The following is a 21,802-nucleotide window of genomic DNA, read 5'->3' as shown; positions in this document are numbered from 1 at the left end:
GAGGATAAACGGTTCAGAAAATGAATGAATCATCTGTTGTGATTATTTTTTTATAATCTCTTCTCCCTCATAACACGCACACTTGATGTAGAAAAAGAGATGAAAAACAACCATGTACTTGATGAGAATTAAGCGGACTTATTGTCAAATAGAGTAAAATTATTATTATTTTTAAATGAAAACCGACAAATATGCAAAAGTCAGAAGCAAAAGACCGAGGCGCTCTCGTTATTTGCAGCCGCACTTCTGTCAGTGTCAGTGGATGACAAGACATGAGCAATCAAGAGGATGTAAATATGTTTACCCAGTTAATGTGCTGAAATGATTGACTTGTCGGATCACATTTCCCAAAAATGATAATCCGTGCTATTTTTCTGAAGCTGTCTGCAAAATGATCGCCTTTTTTTGTGAAAACAACAATAGGTCACACCTGAGCTCATGAAAACATTAGGAAAATAAAGAGATTGAAAATATATGGTACTCGATAACTTGAATTATGGACGTTTCATAAATCAAAGTATTAAAACTATCCAAGTGACTCATCTTTTCTTATTGATTGGACACTAGTTGTGTACCAATTTCTTGGCTCGCTATACTTGGATGTGTGTTAAAATACATATATTTACTATAACGTCTATATATATATACATGAATGTAAAGCAATTCTTTCACAGCTCCATTTGAAGTGGGAGGGTGGCAGCGAATGAACATCAGCAGAAGGATGACTGGACGCCACATAGTAGGACGTCTATCATTATTTTGGGAAGGACTTTTTTTTAAATTACAATGTGCCTGCCTAGCTGGCAGGTCAGAAAGTAAATCTTGACGAGTACATGTGAGTATTGCGCAGCATCGATGTTTCTTCGTACTGACCAATGATGTCGTTTTTAGTGCCATTACCAGCATTGGTATTGGACAATGCAACACTATTGGACAACCCCTGGCTTGATTTAAAGGTAAAAATAAAATAAAATACTCACAAACATGCGCACGAGGCAAAAACACAAACAAACAGGTGAGCCGAATCATCCCGTGGAGGAATATGGCGTGTCGCTGTGGTAGTTGTAGTCAGGGCAGACCTTCTGCACCAGTTTATAGTCCACGCTGTAGAAAGCGATATAGATACAGATGACTTTGAAGGGCTTGGAACAAAGCCAGGAGACGTGACTCTGCGTCTGCTCCTGGTAGCAAACCTTGGACGGGTCAAAGCTGCACAGCGCCGTCTTCTTGTTGCGGTCCGTCTTCTCGTACTCGATGCGGCAGTTGAAGGATTTGGTGTCTTTGGTCTCCAGCGTGGACTGCTGGGCCACCTCGAACTCGACCACCTTGGACGGCGGCACCAAGCTGACCGACACGTTGCCCAGGCCGGTGGAGTTGTGACGGAAGTAAACGCTGAAGGTGCCGTTGCCGTGGTCCACGATCTTGCCGGTGATCAGGAGGTTGAGTTTGACCGTCTTGATGTTGGAGTGGAAGTCGCCCCACCCAAACATCTTTTTGAACTTGCCGGTCTTGACGATGGGCCTGCGTTTAGTTCTGGCCTGCGGATCCTGAACATCTGTCTGGTTAGATAACCAGTCCCAGAAGTCCTCCATGTTCTGTATATAGGACATTTCCCCCATGTTGCTTTTGAGCCCCGGGGAGGCCCTGACGAACAAACGCAAAGGGTTGAGGATCCGAGGACTGGCACCCGTGGGAGACGTCTGTTCGCCCGCGTCCTCCCCTCTCTCCATGATCTCTGCGCCTTCCAATTGTGTTTTGCTGCATGCGGCCTTCGGAGAAAACACAAAAGTGGCATAAATCAACAATTATGCAAATGTGGCATTTATCTTCATTGTGAACAAATCCATTGCTTTACACTCCCGAAAAGCATGCCTTTGAGAGCTGTGTCGCTATGGACCACTTTAATGCTTTCCTTGACCAAGCTTGTGGTGGAATTTATTTAATTCTTAAACCACATCAATTTTCAACTTGGAAATGAATTAACTGCCACCCCAGGTATATGTCTAAAGTACAAAGTATTTGTTGTGGTAGTTACCATAAAAAATGGACAATGAAAGGGGAAAAATATATATATTTACGAGTGGCATTTAGGGGGGATTTTATTTGATGAAATCTAATAGAAAGAACAGATTTTGTGTTGAAACATTAAAATAAAAAATATAAATGAGAACGGAGGTAACAACTGGCTGAATAGTTTTCTCGATTTTCTTACAGAAGAATTCTGTGGGTTTGAGGAGGAGGAAATCAGGTGGAAGTCCACCCACCAATCAGTGTTGAAATTGTGAATATAGGGCATTTGTAGTTCAGTATAAAAAAACTATGTGACTTGATAATAAAAAATTCACGCAGAGGTTGCATGGAGTATAAGTCCCTGCGACCTATAGTCCAGAAAATACGGTACTCAAAATTATATTAATAACATCTATTGATGCCGAAAGACGTCCAATCCAAATGAGAAAAAAAACAAGGAAGGAAGGAAAAAAACATGCATGAAAAAAAGAAAGGAAGGAAAAAAGAACCAGTGTAGTTTGTAACCAATTACAATACTTTCCGGAAAGTGTTGGCTGTATCCCGTTTCTTGCCCCAAGTTCATCCCTCCTCATGTAATCTTAATCAAGTAAGTTAAGACAAGACAAACCTCAATTTAAAATCCTGCTCGGCCTTAAATCGGTATCGCATTTCTTTGCCGTTACATTTATCTGAACCTTGACACATAATGGTAGCCAACAATAAAACAGGCTTATCATCTGGTTGAGTATGTGCTAAGTGCTAATCCGAAAGCCGCGATGAACTGTGATCCTCCTTGTGCCTCAAAGCTGTTTAGCCTCAGGAGTGATTCCTGGTCCACTTCAGATAAAGCGTTAATAATTCACCGCAATAAGCTTAGCTAGTTTTATTAGTAATTAGTGCCGGCTTTCCCCAGGCCCGGTTGCGGGGATCACTGCGAGAGCAGATGTTGAAAGCACTTGCAGAGCAGCGCCTGTTTAAATTCTCGCTGAGCTGCTGTGCGCTACTTCCAGAGTAATTATCATTTTGCTGTAAGCCTAAGTCAAGTGCATGTGGACTGAACTAACAAACTAGGTCTGTCTGCGGGAGTTACATAAAACCACATTCCGGAAAGTATTGTACTTGGTTACAAACTACTTCAGTCTGTATTTTCCATCACTTTAGTTAAAGGGGGATCAGGTTCATTTGTTTTAAGGGCCACGTCGTAATTTTGGTTTCCTTAGTAAGGATGTTATATTTTGTCAACTATTGGTGCTGGAATGTAGTTTGACATCATTGACCTACATTTTGAGCCTCTCAAAAGCAAATTGTGTATTGTCTTATGCAGTGTTTCCCAACATTCTTTGAGTGGCAGCACACTTTTTGCATTGAAAAATACCCCAAGGCACACCACTAGCTGAAATGATTCCAAAAAACGATTTTTTTCACACTGATCTAACGTCATTAAAGTTGATGTCCGCAGACCCCAAACAGCTTTCACTTCGACTAATCTTAAAATAATGAATGCAATGTTTTTTCCACATTATTTGAATTTTTTACCCTTTCTCCTAACATTATGCAAAAAGTCACGTCTATCATGGGGAACTCCATAAATTTAAATACTATATTATATACAGTCTTCCCTCAATTATCACGACTTCCCTTATCACGAATTCACTCTTTTGCCATATTTTTCTGCCATTAATAATTTAGAAAAAAACTTCTAAAAAAAGTTAATTAAAATGTGAAAATCCACGCTGAAACTCTTACTTTAACTCCACTTTCTACTTCTTATTTTTCAAAACAGTAATCCGGAAGTCAGTCAGACTTTTTTTTAAGCCTTCTCGATGACAACAGTGCATGTGAAAAGAGCATCCATGGTGGAACTTATGCCTGATTGAGATCACTTTCTGCTGCCCAAATAAAATATTTGTTAACACAAGGAGAATTGTCCTGTTGTTGTTGAGCAAGTTCCAATGAGGTACTAATCAAATGTTCTCCATCTCAGGTGAGCTTTGCATGAGATGTTCATAATTCAGATGAATGGGGCAGTTTAAGTCTGATGAGCAAGAGAGAAAATTGCAGTGACAACAAGAGGATGAGTAGAGGACATATCCACTTAAATGCCCCGAGACAGATGAAGCGCAAAGAACCTGAAATCCTTCATGACGCGGGAGCTTCACGTTGCCGCTCTCTCACTGACAAAGCACCTCGTTTATTTAAGCATAAGTGATGTCTTGGAAACTCAACCATGAGAGAGAGAGAAACAAAAAAGGGAAAAAAATAATCACTCTTTTTGTACAACAAACAGAAGGAAAATATGAGGCAAGGTCTTACGAAGGAGAATCTACAAAAAGCTTAATTAAGATTTCTTAATCTGTGCTTGCCGAGCTAGAGGCATTTCAGAGGCGACTTGAAATAAGACATTCTAATGGTAATAAGTGCAGCCTCATAGAGTTGGAGAAGGGCAGAATTCATTTGAAAAGCACAGAGCAAAGACGACTGGCAAATATTGGCAAATGTACGACCCGTGCAGCGTTCAGGTGGGACCGCTCATTCACGATCATCATGTATCACTGACAGCCCTGATTTAACTAAATAGCAATTACCAAATATTAATTACACATAGTTCAACAACTTGATTGGGTGTCATTGAAAAAACAAAGACACAATTGCTTAGAAAACCTACCAAATAGAACAGAATTTGGTCAATGGATTCACTCGCTCTCAAAATTGTAATCATGAGAGAGAGACAGAGAGAGCGAGTTTACTGTTGAAAGCAATCAACCAGGTAATCTCTCGCTCTCAAATTTATAGTTATGAGAGGGAGAGAGAGCGAGAGCGAGAGAGAGAACTGCCCGTCAACCAAACGTCCGTTCGACCAAACGTCCGTTCGACCAAACGTCCGTTCGACCAAACGTCCGTTCGACCAAACGTCCGTTCGACCAAACGTCCGTTCGACCAAACGTCCGTTCGACCAAACGTCCGTTCGACCAAACGTCCGTGTACCAAATTTGCAAAAGAGGACAAAAACACAAGTGCACATCTCAAAATAAATGGTTATTTGAAAGCCCTAAAACATTAAATAACTATCATAAAACAAGTGTGCTATATTTATATGCATACATTTTATCGGTGTATATTTAACACTCAATAGGATTTTTATATTTTGGTAGCTGATAGCTGTGTAAATATTGTTGGCATACCAGAAATTTCTGCACTGACAAAGGTTAACTGTTTGGAACGTCACTTGTAATTAAAACAATAATTTGGACTTGTTAAATATTTTCTAATTAATAAATTGTAAATGCAATATATGGTAAAGTCCCACTTTGAGTTATTATTAAATAAAAGTTACATTATTGTGATGGTATTTAATCCTTTAATTCAAAGGGTTTGAACTACATCACTAATACGTACTATTGATTCCTAAATTCTTAGACTTAGGGCAGTTAGATATCCCGACTTCACACACACAGATGCACACACATGCCAATGGTGGCAATGTGAGATGAGCGCGGAACGTCCAGTCTGAGTGATCTGTAGCGATTCAGCACAGCAACGAAGTACCTGCGATGAATCTCCCCTGACGCAACTCAGATTAAAAGTGATGGCTTTGGCGCGTGAGGCACTTCTAGTGTTCAGACCACCAATCTATTCTTCTTCCGCAGCATGTTGTCTCTCACACCGCGATGCCTACGCACCTTCGGGGCTTTGTTTTTTTTTGCTCCCAACAAGCTATGGATGTGAATCATTACAAATGATAGGCCCCGGAACATGAGAAAGAAAATGGCTTGGGACGGATACGGCAATGGGGATTCTGAGTTCGCAATGGTTTTAATGTCAGATGGGGGCTTGGGGCAAGTTGGCTATATAAGAATGCTGGCAAAGAGCAGAAAATAGAAAAGTCCCTATTAGTCATGCTTAAGTAACTTTATTTGAGTATCTTTAACTCATCTTATTAAACAGGCACTGACGTCATTTTCCAATCATTGACATGTTTTTATGCATAAGAAGGATCGGAATGAGAGTCTGCCTAGTTATGTAGTTTTATATTTGATTGCAATTGCAACTCAATTAGTTCGGCAAATGGAAGGTTTTGAAATTGGTCACAGTGTGACATCACACTGTGCCTTCTTACACAAATACTTGCCCTCTTTGTTCTTTATCCCTGACCCCTAATAATGGAGCATTGAGTACTCGGAAAAGCCATCTTAAGATTTCCATTTCCTGCTTCTGAAATGTCATGAATTGCACATACAGTATATAAAAAGAAAGCATTATTTAAATCCATACGAGTAAAATTGCTGTGTTTTATATAATACTCTTGTCATACAACCAGTTCCTGTATTTGTCACTTTTTAACGTGTCCTCCACCTTAATTCCACTAAGGTACTTTTCTCGGCTTGGTTCTCAATATCTCATGTGCATTACACAGCATGTGTTTTGTCAAGTCAGTTAATGTTATATTAGCAATAAGGAATATTTTGGAAGCCGAAAGATGACAGGAACATGATTAAATAAACTTCTCTGTGCACACACTGTAATTATGAAATAGTCAACATTGGTGTCATTCAAGGGAGATTGTGTCAAATTCACCACACAATTGCCGCCCAGCTTTTCACTGACGGACTTATTCCACCTGATAGTCAATCAGAGCAACAAGCATGCAAATAAAATCCAGTCCCTTTCAAATTAATAAGAAACTGCAAGTCTGCAAATTAATGAGAAACTGTAAGTCTAAAGAAACTTTGTGCAAACCTGTTGAACTGGCATTCAGGGTTTTAAAATTCATCTAATTAAAAAAAAAGAAAAGGAATTTAGTCCAGCGTACTGTGCTAAACAGCATTAACTTGTTTGAGCCTAATTTGAAAATGAATGTTAAATTGGCTGATTTGATAAGTCAAGAACAACCAATTTTATTTTTAAAGTGTAGTTATGGACCAATCATAGATGTAGCCTTAATTCAGCATGCTTTACAACTTCATATTTAAGAGTACTAATTTTGGCCATCAAGTTAATAATACCTCAGACTTTAAAAATGATGGCAGAAATAAAACACGGCATCAAAACTGAGTCAATCTTCAGAGATAAATGCACAAAGAAGAAAAGCCTTCATTATTGCAAGTGCTCCCTTTGCACCAATGATCAAGTTAATTAACCATTTTGTTTATCATCACAAACACACCTGAAAACAGTTCTTCTCCGTTTAAGAGCTTCAACATTTGCCACAAAAAAAGAGAAAAGCCACTTTCTGATGGCGAGTGTCAGCCTTCCTTGTCGACTTGAAAGCGATTCCATCATCGGCATCAAAACGGCGACGCCGCCTCGCCTGCGGCACATGGCTCATCACGGCCGATCGTGGCGCTACCGACCGGCTGCTCACCTCAAAGGCTTTTCAACAACATCTTTTTTTCAGAAGATCCAGATGTCAGTAGCTTCTTAATAACCTTCGAGAGGCCAGTTGTGGTCACTGTAGCAATTACCTTTATGTCAAGCCCTAAAAGATACGTCTACCCACGGGAAAAGCAGACGTTCAGTTTCGTACCGCTTGCCACAGACGGATGTCTTGGCTGATCTAGCCTCAGTGTGCGGCAGGTTATTGTCAGAATTCAAGTTTCTACCCAACCTCTTGGCAATATCGATCAACACACACCCAAGAAGACTGAATACACGTAACAAGAATTTTACCTGATTTGGTCAAATATGGCATTGAAATGGTGGCCTAGTATCAGTCCAGGTCAGAACACAGTTGTCCACAATGCCAACTACTACTGCTACTACTACTACTAAAACAGTTGGACTTTTTCTGCCATCAGTGGCAGCCATTGAGTTAATTCACGAAAAAAAAGAACGCTTACAATACCAATGACGGTGATAGACATCCCGTCATGTGGCTATTTTCATCATTCTCCGGAGGACTTAAAGTTCACTGCTAACAGACATCCGATCTGTCCGAGCTGGGAGGCTTCCAATGAATTGGGCGTCTATCACAATGTCAGTCACCGAGTTAGAGACGCTTGAAAAGGAAGAAGGTTGATCTGATTCCTTGGTATTAATTGGTATCGGGCCAAAGTACTGTATGGTGATTGTAAAACTGTTTTTTTTGGAGCAACAAAAATATGCTTCATCTAAACAGGAACAAAGCTAAAACTAACAAACAAATACATGCAAATATCCTAAAAAAGATCCTTTTGCGCACTACCCAAGCCTGGCTATTAGTTTTCTCTCTCCCCAAAGTGTCAGCCAGGCACTTAGGAACTCAGGTAACCTAGTGTAAGATGCGTAACACACAGTATTTCATCAACTGTATGGCATCTGACTCATAGTCTCCCGCAGTTTAATCTGGGAAAGGCTAATCTTCAAACCTGAGGTCACATGCCTCATAACCTACTCCCCGTAGTTTTTGATGTGGATCCTTTCTTGAACTAATTGGTCGCTTAGACGTTCAATCCATTTAAATTGGAATGGTTTTCGACAAATGAACATTCGTCACTCCCTGCCAGATTTCTCAGTTTAAATCAGACTACTACTGACAAACTCATTTCAATTCACAGAAAAAAATAGGGTATATATTATATATGGTATATGTTAATCCATATTGTCATTGAATATACCAATCATTCACCATAAATTGAGGCTGAAGAAGATTATATTGATTGTCGAGTCATCATATTAGAGAATTAATCAATTAGGGATAAAATGCAGTGCTTTATTTTGCTGGCGCGTGCATCTTTTTTTGTGGAGGATGTTGCCTCGTGACTTTCTTTGATATTTTCGCCGGGGCTCCTATGCTAATGTTGCCAGGGAATAGAAAAGCGAGAACAAATTGTTGTGCTTAACTGTCCATAATATTTCAGTAGAAGACGTTTATGCACATTAACAAGCTCAATTGCCTCTGTATTAAATACTGCTGCACCTGGAGGGGCAATGTATAGTCACAAATAACCGTTAAAATAAAGGTGCTTTTTTTCTCTCGACTTCATCCATACTTGGAAAAAAAAATCTGTGGTTAGTAGTGTTTTCATTCCTGTAATTCCACAGTTTATATTATCCTGCTTTTCTATAGTGTGCCACTTTACCTTGAAAAGAATTGTCACACCAAAGGAAGATATTAATATGAAATTATGGGTCAAGTTCATCATGTGGTTGAAAAACCTTCATTTATGAATGCCTTAATAAATCAAGTTGAACGCTTATGGTGTTTTCTGAACGCTAAATGTGAAAAGAAAGATACCATGTATCACAACAAAACACAATTCCTCATTTCTAAAAAAAAAAAAAAAACCCTAATGCCTGCCTAAAGCCATGACTATTTTTTAAAAACAATAATTGATTGCATCCGATTTCTTGACCTGCTGTTTCAAAGAGCGTTAATATAAAATTCTACCTGAATGTTCCTTATGTCACCAAACTGCAGGCATGCTGCGATTTGCATGAATTATGGCATGAAAGCTCTGCTTTAGCGAGCATGGATAATATGATGTGACTTATTAGTCATGGAATAGCGTCTGCTTTTTGCCACCACAACTTCTATCGTTCTTTCCCTCTCTTGCTAAGATAGGGAGGACATTTTCAAATGAGAAAAAATGATGTGCACCGACCAATTACCGAGGCTACACACAAGGAAAACTATAGCGCTTGCCCCCAGCTTGATGCAGTTTATTCATGCAAATTCTTCCTACAGCACAAAAAAAAAGACCACAACAGTTACCACAGCAACATCTGCCCTTTTGCCTTAAAAAAACAAACAAAAAAAAACCTTTGCTCCTTATAATAACAACATTAACTGTCTCGGGTGGAAACAAAAATAAATTATGAAATAATATGTCTGAAATCAAATGTTTTGATATGATTCAGTTGGATAATTAGATTCAGATGTTTATGTAAGATTTAAATCATTTGCTGCCTTTAATAATGAACAAGAGTAGCTCTGAAAATGAACCATTTTTAAGTGTAAAGTAAAAAAAGAAAACTATTAATCCGCTTTAGAAGAAATCCTTTTAAAGGAAAAAGATCAACTTCTATTACTAACATTTTAACAGATTGACTTCTAGTCAAGTCCATTTCACTGACAGTGAATAAACATTCACTCTTTTGCTGGCACTCTTGCAGTTTAAACGGACTGGATGTCTACTAGTGATAAACTCATTTAAATTCAACGCAGAAGGATGAAAAAACACATGATTTGACACGTGAAAATATCAATGATGTGAAAGAGTTTGTTATTAAATAAATGAATTCTTTGGCTGCCATTTTGACTGTAGGGCTGTTTTGAGTGTAGGGTAAAAACTACAATTCAGTTTTTTGGAAAAGACACTTTTGGGATGGTAAACAAGGGATTAGTACATAAGAAAAAAAATGCAATTTAAAAATAACGAATGTAGAAAAAATATACAAGTTGATTCTTTCACATTAAGCAAAGTTAGGGTTTTTGTTGACAGTTTTACATTTTATCTTGATATTTTGCCAAGAAAAAACTACTTTTATTTGCATTTTTGCGTGACTACTTTGTGAGGAAAAATCCCATACCCAATCCATTGTCATCGTTCGATCCCTGAAACAGACTTGGACATTTATATTGCCGCCAATTCCACTTAAATCCAATCATCCGATTCGAACCATCTCAGTTCAAACTGCTTTAACAGGTTACCCTATCAATGGGTTAAATTGCATTTGACACCCTGTTCCCTTTTCTTATTCAATTAAGTTTGAGGTTTAGGAGTTTTGTTGCTGTGGGTGGTTAAAAAGTGTTCACCAAACTCTTGGACAGAAGCCCTCAGGTAAGGCGGATACTCAGTGTTATCTCAACAGCTGCCACATATGACAGCAGCAGAGGTATAAACACTTCACGTTTTCGACAGGCGTTACCCTTCAACGCATCATCACTTTCATTTTAAGCCCCTTACACGGTCAAAGCGCCAAGTCCTGCGCAAGCTCCTGACACCTGCAGCACATCTAACACAGTCTGATAGAAGGGATTGAAGAAGGTAATACCACCCTGAAACATATTATCATCCCTTGGACCACTTTGAAACGTGTTTGACTTTGTACATCATCAAAGATGAACTTGCAGAAATCCTCCACTAATACGGACAAGGTTTTATTCCAAAATTCAAAAATTTGAATTACCATATTATCCGAACTGAATTGCACTTTTTTCGTTGTTTGGATGGGCCTGCGACTTATATTCAGGTGCGACAAATGTCTTTTTTTCCCTTTCTTTCAACAGCTTATGTTGTTTATTTAGGCTATAGCTTTCCACAAACTTTGCACAATGCAATTCATACACTTCAAAAATTTGAATTACCATATTTTCCGAACAGAATTGCACTTTTTTCGTTGTTTGGCTGGGCCTGCGACTTATATTCAGGTGCGACTAATATATGTATTTTTTTTCTTTCTCTCAACAGCTTATGTTGTTTATTTAGGCTATAGCTTTCCACAAACTTTGCACAATGCAATTTATACACTAATCCCACTTATATTTTTCCTTTTCATTGTTCATTCTCTGATTCGTGTTACTCCTACTCAGATGCGACTTATATACGTATATTTCTTTGCCCTTTTATTGTTCATTCTTTGGCTACTGCAACTTGTACTCGGGTGCGACTTAGTCTTGAAAAACGGGTCGTTCTTTTTTAGTTTGTTTCAATTACCGTTCTCCATTTAGTGTCTAGCTTTGTTTCGAAACATTCCAGCAATGGGTTGGGATGTTTTAACTTATAATATAATTTTTTTAGGGGGGCTGTGGTTTTGGCCGGGGGGTTATTAAGTCAATTTGGAGACAGCAAGTGTTTCTGTGGTAATACAGATGGCGCCACAGTTGATTTCACACAAGCAGTTTGCTTTGAAGAAGAAACGCGAGTGAGCGAAAACGTGCCTTCCTTTTTCCTCTTCGCGGCCGTGAAGACAAGCACTTCACAAGTCATAAACAGAGACGGAGGGGAGCTGACGGCTCTTCAACAAGCCTGGAAATGACAAGCTAAAAGAAAAAAAAGGCCCGGGGAGCTCAGAGGACAGACGAGCGAGAAGTAAAATGAGCAAAATCAGAAAGAAGATTTATTGTACTTATTGTAAAGCTGTCACACCTGTCTTTTACAGAAAAGTTTTGTAGCTTTAATTAAACAAGTCGATCATTTTTCAAAGCTTTGGCACGAGGTAGCTATCACCAGCTTCACTCTGGTGTTAATTAGGAAATTTAGACGTCGTGAAATCTGGGCTAATAATGGATGATTAAAAAGTCTATCTTGTCGGCGTGTAGGATTTTTTTATTGAAATAATGCATGCCATTGTCTAAAATTTAGTCAATTAGCAGACATTTGTTTGAATTTTGACAGAAAAAGTCAATATTTTAAAAAGGGATGCCATGTCTGGCATTAAATGTTGGGTTAGTGGCAATAAAGATTCAGAAATTATTCAAATTAAATTAATAAGAATATTTTCTATTAATTCTTGATAGCAATACAACGTTCGCGGATTTTGTAAACTGTGGGGGGTGATAGAGCCTTATTAAATACATTAAAGTTAAGCATAGAGAAATGTGTTTAAATGTTTCCCAAGTTTCAGTGTTGTCATTTTTAATACAACTAATTTACTCTGTAGTCAGTATAAAATCAGTTTATTTTAAGAGCAACGTTGATTCATTCAATGGCAGCAAGAGTCAATAAATAAACACAATGGTCAAAAAGATTCAAAAGTTTGTGATTCAATGTCTTTTCAAGGTCAGTTGAGCTAACCTCGTTGATCCAAAATGAATCATTTGTTGAATATTTTTTGGCCAATTTTACACAATGTCCACATTTCCAACCTTTTTTTGAGCCAATATTTCCATTTTAAACCAGAGCAGTGTTTCTTAACCTTTTGGAGCTACAGTTTAGCGTAAAATAAAACAAGATATATATGAATTCCTCGCAGCACTAATTGTACAAGCAATGTCCCGTGATCATTTGCATTTAATGTTCCTTCAGTAATATACTATTTGATTAGAACTAACCACCATTATAACCTATCTAGGACATCTGCTGAATTACAACATGAGATCTTTCTTAGTTCAACTTTTTTTCCTTTTGTCTTGATCTTAACAACATGGTGCCTCATCTCCACGCCATTCTCCATTTTCTCACATTGCACCACTGTAGTGAAACGCATTAAGTGGCTACGTTTCCTGTGACGATGCGCATCAACGGACGGCGCAATGGTCCTGACCCTGCAGAGCAGTAATGGCGACGCTGTAAGATAGCTGAAGCCGGGATCTAACGTTGCTGCGGGCTGCCATAAAAATTCATAGCGGTGGACCAAGATCAGGAAACTCAACATCATATTAAACATAATGGATCCTGCAGCAGAGCAGAGAGTGTGAAGTACTCCTAAAAGAAGGGTTGATGTTGATGTTGCCATACATGATGGGTCTTAATTACTATATATTTTTTCTTCATTAAAGAGAATGTAAAGCCATTTTAATGATTTTCTTTTGAACAGATGAAATCTTTTTGAAGATCACTGCTTAAAAACAAGACACATTTTAGCCTGATATTTGCCAGTTTTTGTTTTAGACAGCTTTAAAGGGCAAATTGTTGTTGTCACCAGCTCTAGTCTCTACTATTCAAGTCTCTTGGAACACAAAGCTCTTAAGTTGCGCATTTTCTGGATGCGACAAAGCACTAAACAACATTTTGACATTATTTAAACTACTTCAAAATGAGAACCCTCCCATCCACAACCTCACTTTACTGTAACAGTTTGTATGCTCAATTTGCAAAGGTGACACCCAAAAAAAACCAACAACAATATGCGGTCATAAAGACTTCTAAATGGATTTTATCTCCCCGTTTCAAACATTGGCGAGGCTGCCGACATCAAACGAGGGATACCAACTATTCCGAAAACATCCTTGACCAAAGCTGCCTCTGCAGTGAGTAAGCATTTTCCAAAGAACGTTTTGTAAACTTCAAGCAGAAGCAAGATTTTTTTTCATGCCGATTAATATCGCACTATTCCTTGTCACCAGCTGACCATTACGGTCAGCTGGTGACACCTTGACTCCAATGGGGGAGATTCTTTCAAAAAAAATAAAGTTATGTGATAAAAATTGAAAGTATAACATGCGCAAAGTGAAATCTGCAGACAGAAATGTTTGGTCGCTATTCATCAATGTGTAGTACAAAACAATAAACTATGATGCCTTTTAATCTCAACTCTGATTAAATGTATTATATTGCCCAATAAATATCCAGTTGCTTAATAAATAGTGCTATAGTATACAGTAATCCCTCGAATATCGCGGTTAATGCAGACCAGACAATGGCGAAGAAGGGTCACCTCTATTATAACTACCTATCTATTTTGACTGTGCTCATTTAAACCAATGGCAGCCAATCTGTTAATTGAGTACCTTCTAACGAGTTAAATCTTAAATGATTTTTTTTTTGGACTGTCCAGATCGAAACAGATTGGATGTCAAGCAAGATCAATGCCAGCTAGTTATTTAAAACAAATGGCCCAAAATAGTCACTTGTCCTATAAAGGGTTAAGACTTTTATCGTGAATTGATTCCCACTAAACACAATTTCCCCCACAATTGGAAAAGAAATAGATTGCTTTGCTCGGAAACAGTCAATAGCAGCCGCAGCGGCTTTGATGGTTTCAACCTGCCTTGGATGCGCGTGAGACAAAAGTCTGAGGCCGAGGACTGTAAATGCCACAGACAATATTGTTAAGAAAGGATTACACAGTCAAGCCTTGTGGCCTAAAGCTTGTGACCCCAATATAAGCAAAGATTCACATCAAGTTCCCAAATAATTCCTGGAAAGAAGGCGCCACGTGCATGCGAGCGAGGCCTTTAATGCCACAAATCCATGCTTAATCACATCCACAGAGATTTCACTGGCCTGGCTGCCTGCCTTTTCCATCTCATATTCTACACGATTGCTGTGCACGGCTTTCAAAAACTCAAAACTCCAGTTCCGCTGTTTTTTTCTTCTTCTTTCTCCCTCCCTCTCTCTCTCTCTCCCTTCCTCTCACTCGCTCACTTTCTTGCAAACCAAATCCTAAAGAGAGGTGGATGTGAAGACCCGGCAGAGGCAGGATGTGAAGGGTATAAACACATTTCTTATTGTCCATCGGAAAGGGAAGGAGTCGGGGGGTGGGGCTCGGGTGGACGCAGGGGTAGAGACGAGGACCTTATCACAGCCTGGCAGCTCTGTAATTCGGCGCCATGATAAAATGGCGGCACGGAAAACCTTACAAGGCTGGCACAATCCAAAAAACGGATTAGGTTTTTCTGACATAAGCTTCCTGAAAAACTAATCAATCAGCCTATGCGGTATTATCACAAGCGTGAGATTAAAAGAGCTGCTTCTAATCCCCCTGCACTGTACATTTTTTTTTTATTACACTTCTTAGTGTTAGCTGCCTTTAAACACACAATATATAAATAATATAATAAAAGCTAATTGAGCAGAAGGCTTAGAGTGTCCTTAGAGAGCATCTTTTCGGAGAGCATTTGTGTTTTGTTGTGAAGAATGGCATCAAGCTGTTGTCCTTGCAAAAGTGCTTTTCGACTTTGAACGTAGGCCTGCCTCATTGTTTTCCTTCACTACAATCTCAGCCCACTAAAAAGAAGTGGAACTAAATGGCGGCAGGGTAGAAGGAAAGCAACAACAGCGGAAAAATCGCAGCCAACTCCGGGGAGAAATGACACGTAATCCGTGAAATCAGCACCACATCAAAGTTTGGGATGAACTTGGAGCGTGTGGCTCTTGAGACGCTTGCGAGTAAACAGCTTCGCTTTGTCTCTTGAATGAGTCAAACGACTGAGGAACGCCAATCGTGTTGGCCATGGGAAGTGGTTGGCGCTTTGCTGTGACGTAGTAGTGCCCCCCCAAAAAAAAAGTGTGGCCAAAGATGTCAATCTTGTGCAGCCGTGATCAGATTTGGCCTGCCGTATCATTTGTGGCGGCGCGCAAAAAGTAAATCATAGTTTAATCTTTAATCTTTAGTTCTTCATGATAGATGAAGGATTACATGAATCCCTCCTTCATTAAAAAAAACAATACACAAGCATTTCATTTAAAAATACCGCATTTAACGATGATCTTACGTGCTTTAAAAAAAAAAAAACCAATACAAATGCGACCTTTAAAAAATGAACAAATAAAATTTGAAGTATTATATCATAGAGCATTGTTTTTTTCCTGTTCTTTAACAATTTAAACATAAAATATTTGATAAAAGGATATTGACTGTTCCCATTTTTGGTTTTTATGAATACTGTAAATAAAACTAAATCACTGAATAAGATTGAATAAGTATTAGCTACTAACAAGGCTAAAAAAAAGAGGATTTAGGAATTTTATTGTGGCACCAAAATTGCTGTTGAATCCTTTAATAATGTAATAATCGATTTACTAGCAATTGGTTGACTACTTGTCGCAATCCTAATTGGCAATCTGAAAGAAACATGAATGTGATATGTACTTCGAAAAAGACGAGTTTAACACCCCTTACATTAGACTAAAAGGCCTAACAGACTTCTTCAATGTCACCTTCATGTCCGCTTTGAACAAGACTAAAGACGACTTTTTCCTCTAAACGCAATCAATGAATTAAAGGCGGGGCAGACGCAATGAAGATGGATGACAGCTTCCTCTTAATATGTCGTATGTAAATTCCTCATCCTATCATTACATGGAGGATAACTACAGCAGATGTCATGAAAAAAAAAAAAAAAAGAATGGATTCCCCCTGGAAGATACTGACCCGCTTATTTATCCCGAGGGGGCAACGCACAGATGTCATGACCGGGGTTATGTTTTCACACTTTTCCTCACAAATCCAAGCCCTTCTAAAAAAAAAAAAACAAGGGAGCGAGATAGAAAGTATAAGTGTATCAACTCTGACATTAACTGATGAGCTAGCCACACCCCTAAAGAAATCATTCGAGAATCCTTTCCTAATGTAATTGAAATTGTTGAGATAGAATATGGGCTTTAAGGGTCTTTCAGTCCTCAGAGGTCAAGGCCAATGTGTCTGTCCCTAGTAAGACTGGTGAGTCTGCATGCACTGAAGCATGTGAAGGAGGCACTCCAGGGAAAAAGTCTGTCTCTTGCTCCGGAGGCACAGCTTTTCATCGACTAAAGCACGGCTGTAGCTACATCTGCGCGCTTAAAGGCAGTGTTTAAAAAAAAAAAAAAAAAAACTCTTTTTCCGGAGCACAAATGTGTAGAAGTGGCTTTTTCTATCCAGATGAGATCGTGCCAAACAGGCCCCTTTCGAACCAAGACAATCCTGATAAAGCCTATTCTTGTATCAGCTAGCAACATCAGCAGCTTCCAGGAGAAATGAAAAAAAATGTGGCAAGAAAAGACCTTTGAAAGATTTTGGTTATCTCCTTGGAAAGCTTATAAGTGCAATCAAAACAAATGAGCTTTGGAAAAGAAAGAGAAATCTCCAGTAAATATGAAGCATTGACGGAAGTGATGATTGCAACAGATAGTCAGTCATAATGGCAATTTACCTCAAGAAGTAGTAATTAGAGCACTAATGCCTTTGTATGAGTGTTTCTTAAAAGGGGCAACATTTTCCTTAATGTCCAAAATGAATGTTGTGTCGATGCTTAAATGGGAAGATTACAATTCATTGAATAAAGACTGAACAAAAAGAAATAAATCTATTGCTTTGGACTCATTTGTTATGGAATAAATGAAAAGAGATCAAGCAATGTCAACAAAACTGTCTTTTCAACCCTAAACATGAAAACTATGATGATAGAAAAAAAGGTGTACCATGACTTTCAGTGCACTACATTTAAATATTATATTTATTAATATAAAATATGCAGGTATTGTTCAAAATGCCGCACATAAAGATTCATTAAATGATTAAAAGACGTTGACTTGGCGGCAATACACAACCGCACTACGCACACATCATTATAAATTACAAAAAAAAACCTACAATATTGACCGTTTCTGGAACTGAATGTGGAAAAATACTGACTTTTAAAATGTTTTTCATTACAACTCATAGGTAGGAATTAAAACAATCCTATTTTGAGTCAAATATAGCATTTTACAGCCCTGCGCACCATTGATAATTCCCCCAAAGCTTCCAAACATGTGTATTGCCAAGAAAAAAAACAAAATACAAAGTAGTATTTAGTCTTACCTTCTGCAGGAAGAGTAGAAAGAAGAATATTTGCACAGCTTCCATCTTTAGTGATTAGTGAAGAGTGTGAGGATGATTAATTAAGAAGAGCAACGATTAAATCCTCTTGAAGATGTGAAGAATTGGGGCAGACGCACATGTGCCGCTCAAACATCTCTGTTATCAACTGCAGGAGGAAAAAACAAAGTGCACAATGAAACATCTACTTATCAAACCTTCAAAAAACAACATTACGACTTGCCTCCTGACTTTAAATTTACCTTTTTTTTTTTCTCTCAACGCAATTGCTCACTTAATTAGCCAAAGCATCATCCTGTTTCAATCCACTTCAAGTCAAAGTGTCCAAAATCCTGCCTTCTCTACAAAAGCGTACTACGTGGACCGAGTGACTGGAATTAACACAATGCCCCAAAGTGTACATCAAACCGACACAGAGTGGAAACGATCCTTCCCTGCTACTTAATCCCGACAAATGCTTGAATAGGAGGCGAATGTCAAGTGAAGTATCCCACAGTGCGCTCTCTCAACTCAGCAGCATCCACTGCGCGTCTCCACCATCCTCACACACCCGCATCGCATCTACAATACACGACAGTCACATGCCACTGCGACCACCTTTTCTTGGGGGGTAGTAGCACGTCGACTGATGAGATTTAACCCTTTAGAGACACACACACACATCCCAATTCTTATCATCAACCCCCCTTTCCCCCCACTTCATGGATGAGGAAAAAAGAGGTAATGATGGACTTATTAGACTATAGAATTGCTCTGTAAGGATTGTGAAAATGTAAATGGTTGTATTGTAGTATCACGAATTCAGTTGTTAATTATTTTATCATATAATGAAAATGGCATTTCATTGAAAGGGTCAAAAGCCGTGTTCAAGAAGTCAACTTGGGTGACTGACAGAGAAATGTGCCTTTGGCGACCTCAAGTGGTAACTTTAGTGAATTAAGAAAGATGACAAAGAGAATCACTTGCATCATAACAATGATTGCTGAATTTAACAATTATCATTAGAGGAATAGACAAGAACCTAAAAATAACTCTTTTACTAACTTGGACTGGACGTCTATTGCCATTAATGGTAGGTTGGGTGAATTAAAAAAAATACTAGACAGAAAAATTGTAAAGAAAAGTACATCTTAGATGACAAAATCCTTAAAAAATCATAAGAGCTTTTTAAAAATATATATAAAAGTACAACTGTAATATTGGAAGAACCTTTTCAAAAATAAAAAAGCAGTTACTTTATACATTACCCATTCATATAATTTCAAATGAAATATATACATTTTATTTTATAAACACTTTTCTAAAAAAAAGTTATTTTTTAATTCTTAATAAATGTAAAAAATTATTTACCTTAATGCCGGTTGTGATCGTTTTTTCTGGAAAAATACAGATGATTGCCTTCACATCCAATTTGACTTGGAGGGCAGTCGGCCATCGTTTGATAACTGCCATATTGGACGTCTAGCACTGTCAATGGAAGACAATGACTCAAAATACTGGAGTACCTAAAAAAATTGTTTTCCAGCAAATATACCAATGAATTATCCTCCGGACTATCCGTTAGCTGCACATGAGAAAGCAATAATGCAAATAAATGACATGGACATTAAAAGACCTTTCTAAATTTTCAGATAGTTAAAGAAATCTATTAAAAATTACATTTCACATACACTTTTCATCATTTATTTATTTAATAAATGACATGGTGTTTCATCTCTACTTGTAATCTATCATTCATTTTTGCAGCTAAACAGATATAATTAGTCACGTATAGTAAACTCAAGGCCATCTAGCAACTTCAATTAGGTGAATCACTCTTTAACTCAAGAATCTTTCAGTTTTGGAGGAAGAGAGTATACAATATATTTGTAAATTGTGACCCATACTATATACAAATCCCTGAAATACTCCCCCCAGTAAAAAAAAAAATCACTGAATATACTTGACCAGAGGTTTACTCCTTTTCTCTATACCACCCATTTAGTGAGCCATGTGATAACATGAGAATTTACCTCCTCTAAAACAGACTCCTCTGACCTTCCTGACACTTTCAGGCCATGACTCCCTCCACTCAGCCAGAAAACCTCCCCTTGAGCGTCCATCTCTTTTACCATTCCTTCAAAAAGAACCTTCACAAAGAAAAACAAAAATCACAAATAGTAAGAAAAAAATACACACTTACCCTTAAAAAAGAAACATGTAGAGTACACACCTTGTCACACATGTTGTCCTCTGTACCTGAAACAAAGAGAGCTGCCATGCTTTTAGGTAACCCCCGAAGATCTTCACTACGCTTTTGATGGGCTTGAGTCTGTCCTGGGGGGTGTAGAGGGAAGGATAAACAGACGAGACCCTCTACTGCACTCTCCGAATGGTCACATAGCTGTTTGGCCAAGGAGGCGGCAGCTCGGCATCCCATTGACCTGCCTATATAGCAAAAATTCTTGTTCGTGTTTTTAAGCAAGTGGAGTCAATGCATTTAAAATATCGCTTACCTCCAAGGAATATGTGCTTAATGGTCAAATTTGGCATTGATTTCAAGTAGTCCTGGAAAAAAATATATACAGGAGAATATGAAAAATGCTCAGGAATAATGATGTAAGAAGAAATGCAAAAACTTACCCACACTGCACGTAAGCCTTGACTCTATACGCCATGTTTAAACCTTTGCAAGTGAATCGGAGACACAAGAAGCCATTTGAGGCCAAAGCGTGTGACAGTGAAACAAGATGTTTGAAGTTCATGTCTCCACCAGCGCCATGGGTTAGTATCACAGCCGTGTTAACTTTGTCTTCTGAGGAGGTGGGAAGACAAAATGCAGCTTCCAAACATTTTGTCCCAAATGGCACCTTCACTTTTTCCTAAGGAAAAACAAGGACTTGAATTGCCTCAATTCTTCCACTTGCAGATTATTGCCTATTTCGGCATGGGAACTATCCTCAAATGTGCTGATATATTGAATAATTTCAAAACTGGTACTAATGTGTTTGGAAAATAAATCTATTTCATTTTTTTATGGCGCAGGGAAAATGCTGCAAATATGTTTCAACTGTAGACTTCAAAATGTTAAAATGATGCCTCCACAACGTTTTTTTTGTTTTGTTATTTGTGCACTTTGTGGTGAAGCTTTAAATCTCAATATACTAGTATGATGACAATAAAGCATTCAATTTAATTCTTACAGCCACTAAGTTACTTCTCACTGATTAGTACAGTAACAAGCGTATTTGATACAAATCTTAAATGTAAATTGATGACGGGGAAATTAATTAATTTGATGAACGCAGTAAAGCAAGCCAAATGAGTAAAGTAGGTACATGTGTCAATTATATATAGCTTGATCCGCGGACCTTGTCAAGTAGTTTCTCTCACAATTGTAAAAAGAAATGGCAATCTACCGATCTATTTTTGATGGTAGTGTTTAGTTTAAGTAGGATCCTGTTTGGTTTACAAATCAGTGTTTTAGATCTATACTTATTTCAATAATTGTCACGTTCGATTGTTTTATATTTACCTCGCAAAACGCGTCCATGGCAGGCTGGCACAATCAGAATCATTTTCCGGTTAACGCGGAAGTGGTAAATAAGGCCTTTTAAAATGGCCACAAGAGGGCGACAGAACCTCGAAAATA

General features: G+C 38.2%; 2 protein-coding genes across 3 annotated transcripts; both read right to left on the bottom strand.

Moving 5' to 3' along the window:
* Positions 1–742: 742 nt before the first annotated feature.
* LOC144204726 (neurexophilin-2-like) lies at positions 743–19,589 on the bottom strand. 2 transcript variants are annotated; one of them, XM_077728867.1, is made up of 3 exons: positions 19,522–19,589; positions 18,154–18,319; positions 743–1,769 (listed from the first exon to the last, which is right to left on the bottom strand). In XM_077728867.1, the coding sequence occupies exons 2-3, from the start codon at positions 18,196–18,198 to the stop codon at positions 1,026–1,028; spliced, it is 789 nt and encodes a 262-aa protein (XP_077584993.1). In that variant the 5' UTR covers positions 18,199–18,319; positions 19,522–19,589; the 3' UTR covers positions 743–1,025. The 2 variants fall into 2 exon arrangements, with proteins under 2 accessions (XP_077584993.1, XP_077584992.1); XM_077728866.1 differs by lacking the exon at positions 19,522–19,589 and adding an exon at positions 18,419–18,735 and having other exon boundaries at positions 18,154–18,321.
* A 251-nt stretch (positions 19,590–19,840) lies between these two features.
* Positions 19,841–21,733, bottom strand: tex30 (testis expressed 30). The gene is given in 6 exon segments (XM_077728868.1): positions 19,841–20,300; positions 20,384–20,598; positions 20,667–20,718; positions 20,794–20,804; positions 20,807–21,032; positions 21,686–21,733. Coding segments are annotated over 6 exon segments (684 nt in total). The 5' UTR covers positions 21,704–21,733; the 3' UTR covers positions 19,841–20,138.
* Between the last annotated feature and the right edge of the window lie 69 nt (positions 21,734–21,802).

The sequence above is a fragment of the Stigmatopora nigra genome, chromosome 11 (assembly GCF_051989575.1).
Source record: "Stigmatopora nigra isolate UIUO_SnigA chromosome 11, RoL_Snig_1.1, whole genome shotgun sequence".
Taxonomy (NCBI): Eukaryota; Metazoa; Chordata; class Actinopteri; order Syngnathiformes; family Syngnathidae; genus Stigmatopora; species Stigmatopora nigra.
Note: the sequence above shows the minus strand (reverse complement) of the source record. Positions and strands in the feature narration are given on the sequence as shown.

Coding starts and splice junctions, on each gene's coding strand:
- LOC144204726 (XM_077728867.1), bottom strand. CDS start 18,198: ATGGAAGCTGTGCAAATATTCTTCTTTCTACTCTTCCTGCAGAAG. Junction 1,770..18,153: donor TTCTACTCTTCCTGCAGAAG/GTAAGACTAAAT, acceptor TTTTCTCCGAAG/GCCGCATGCAGCAAAACACA.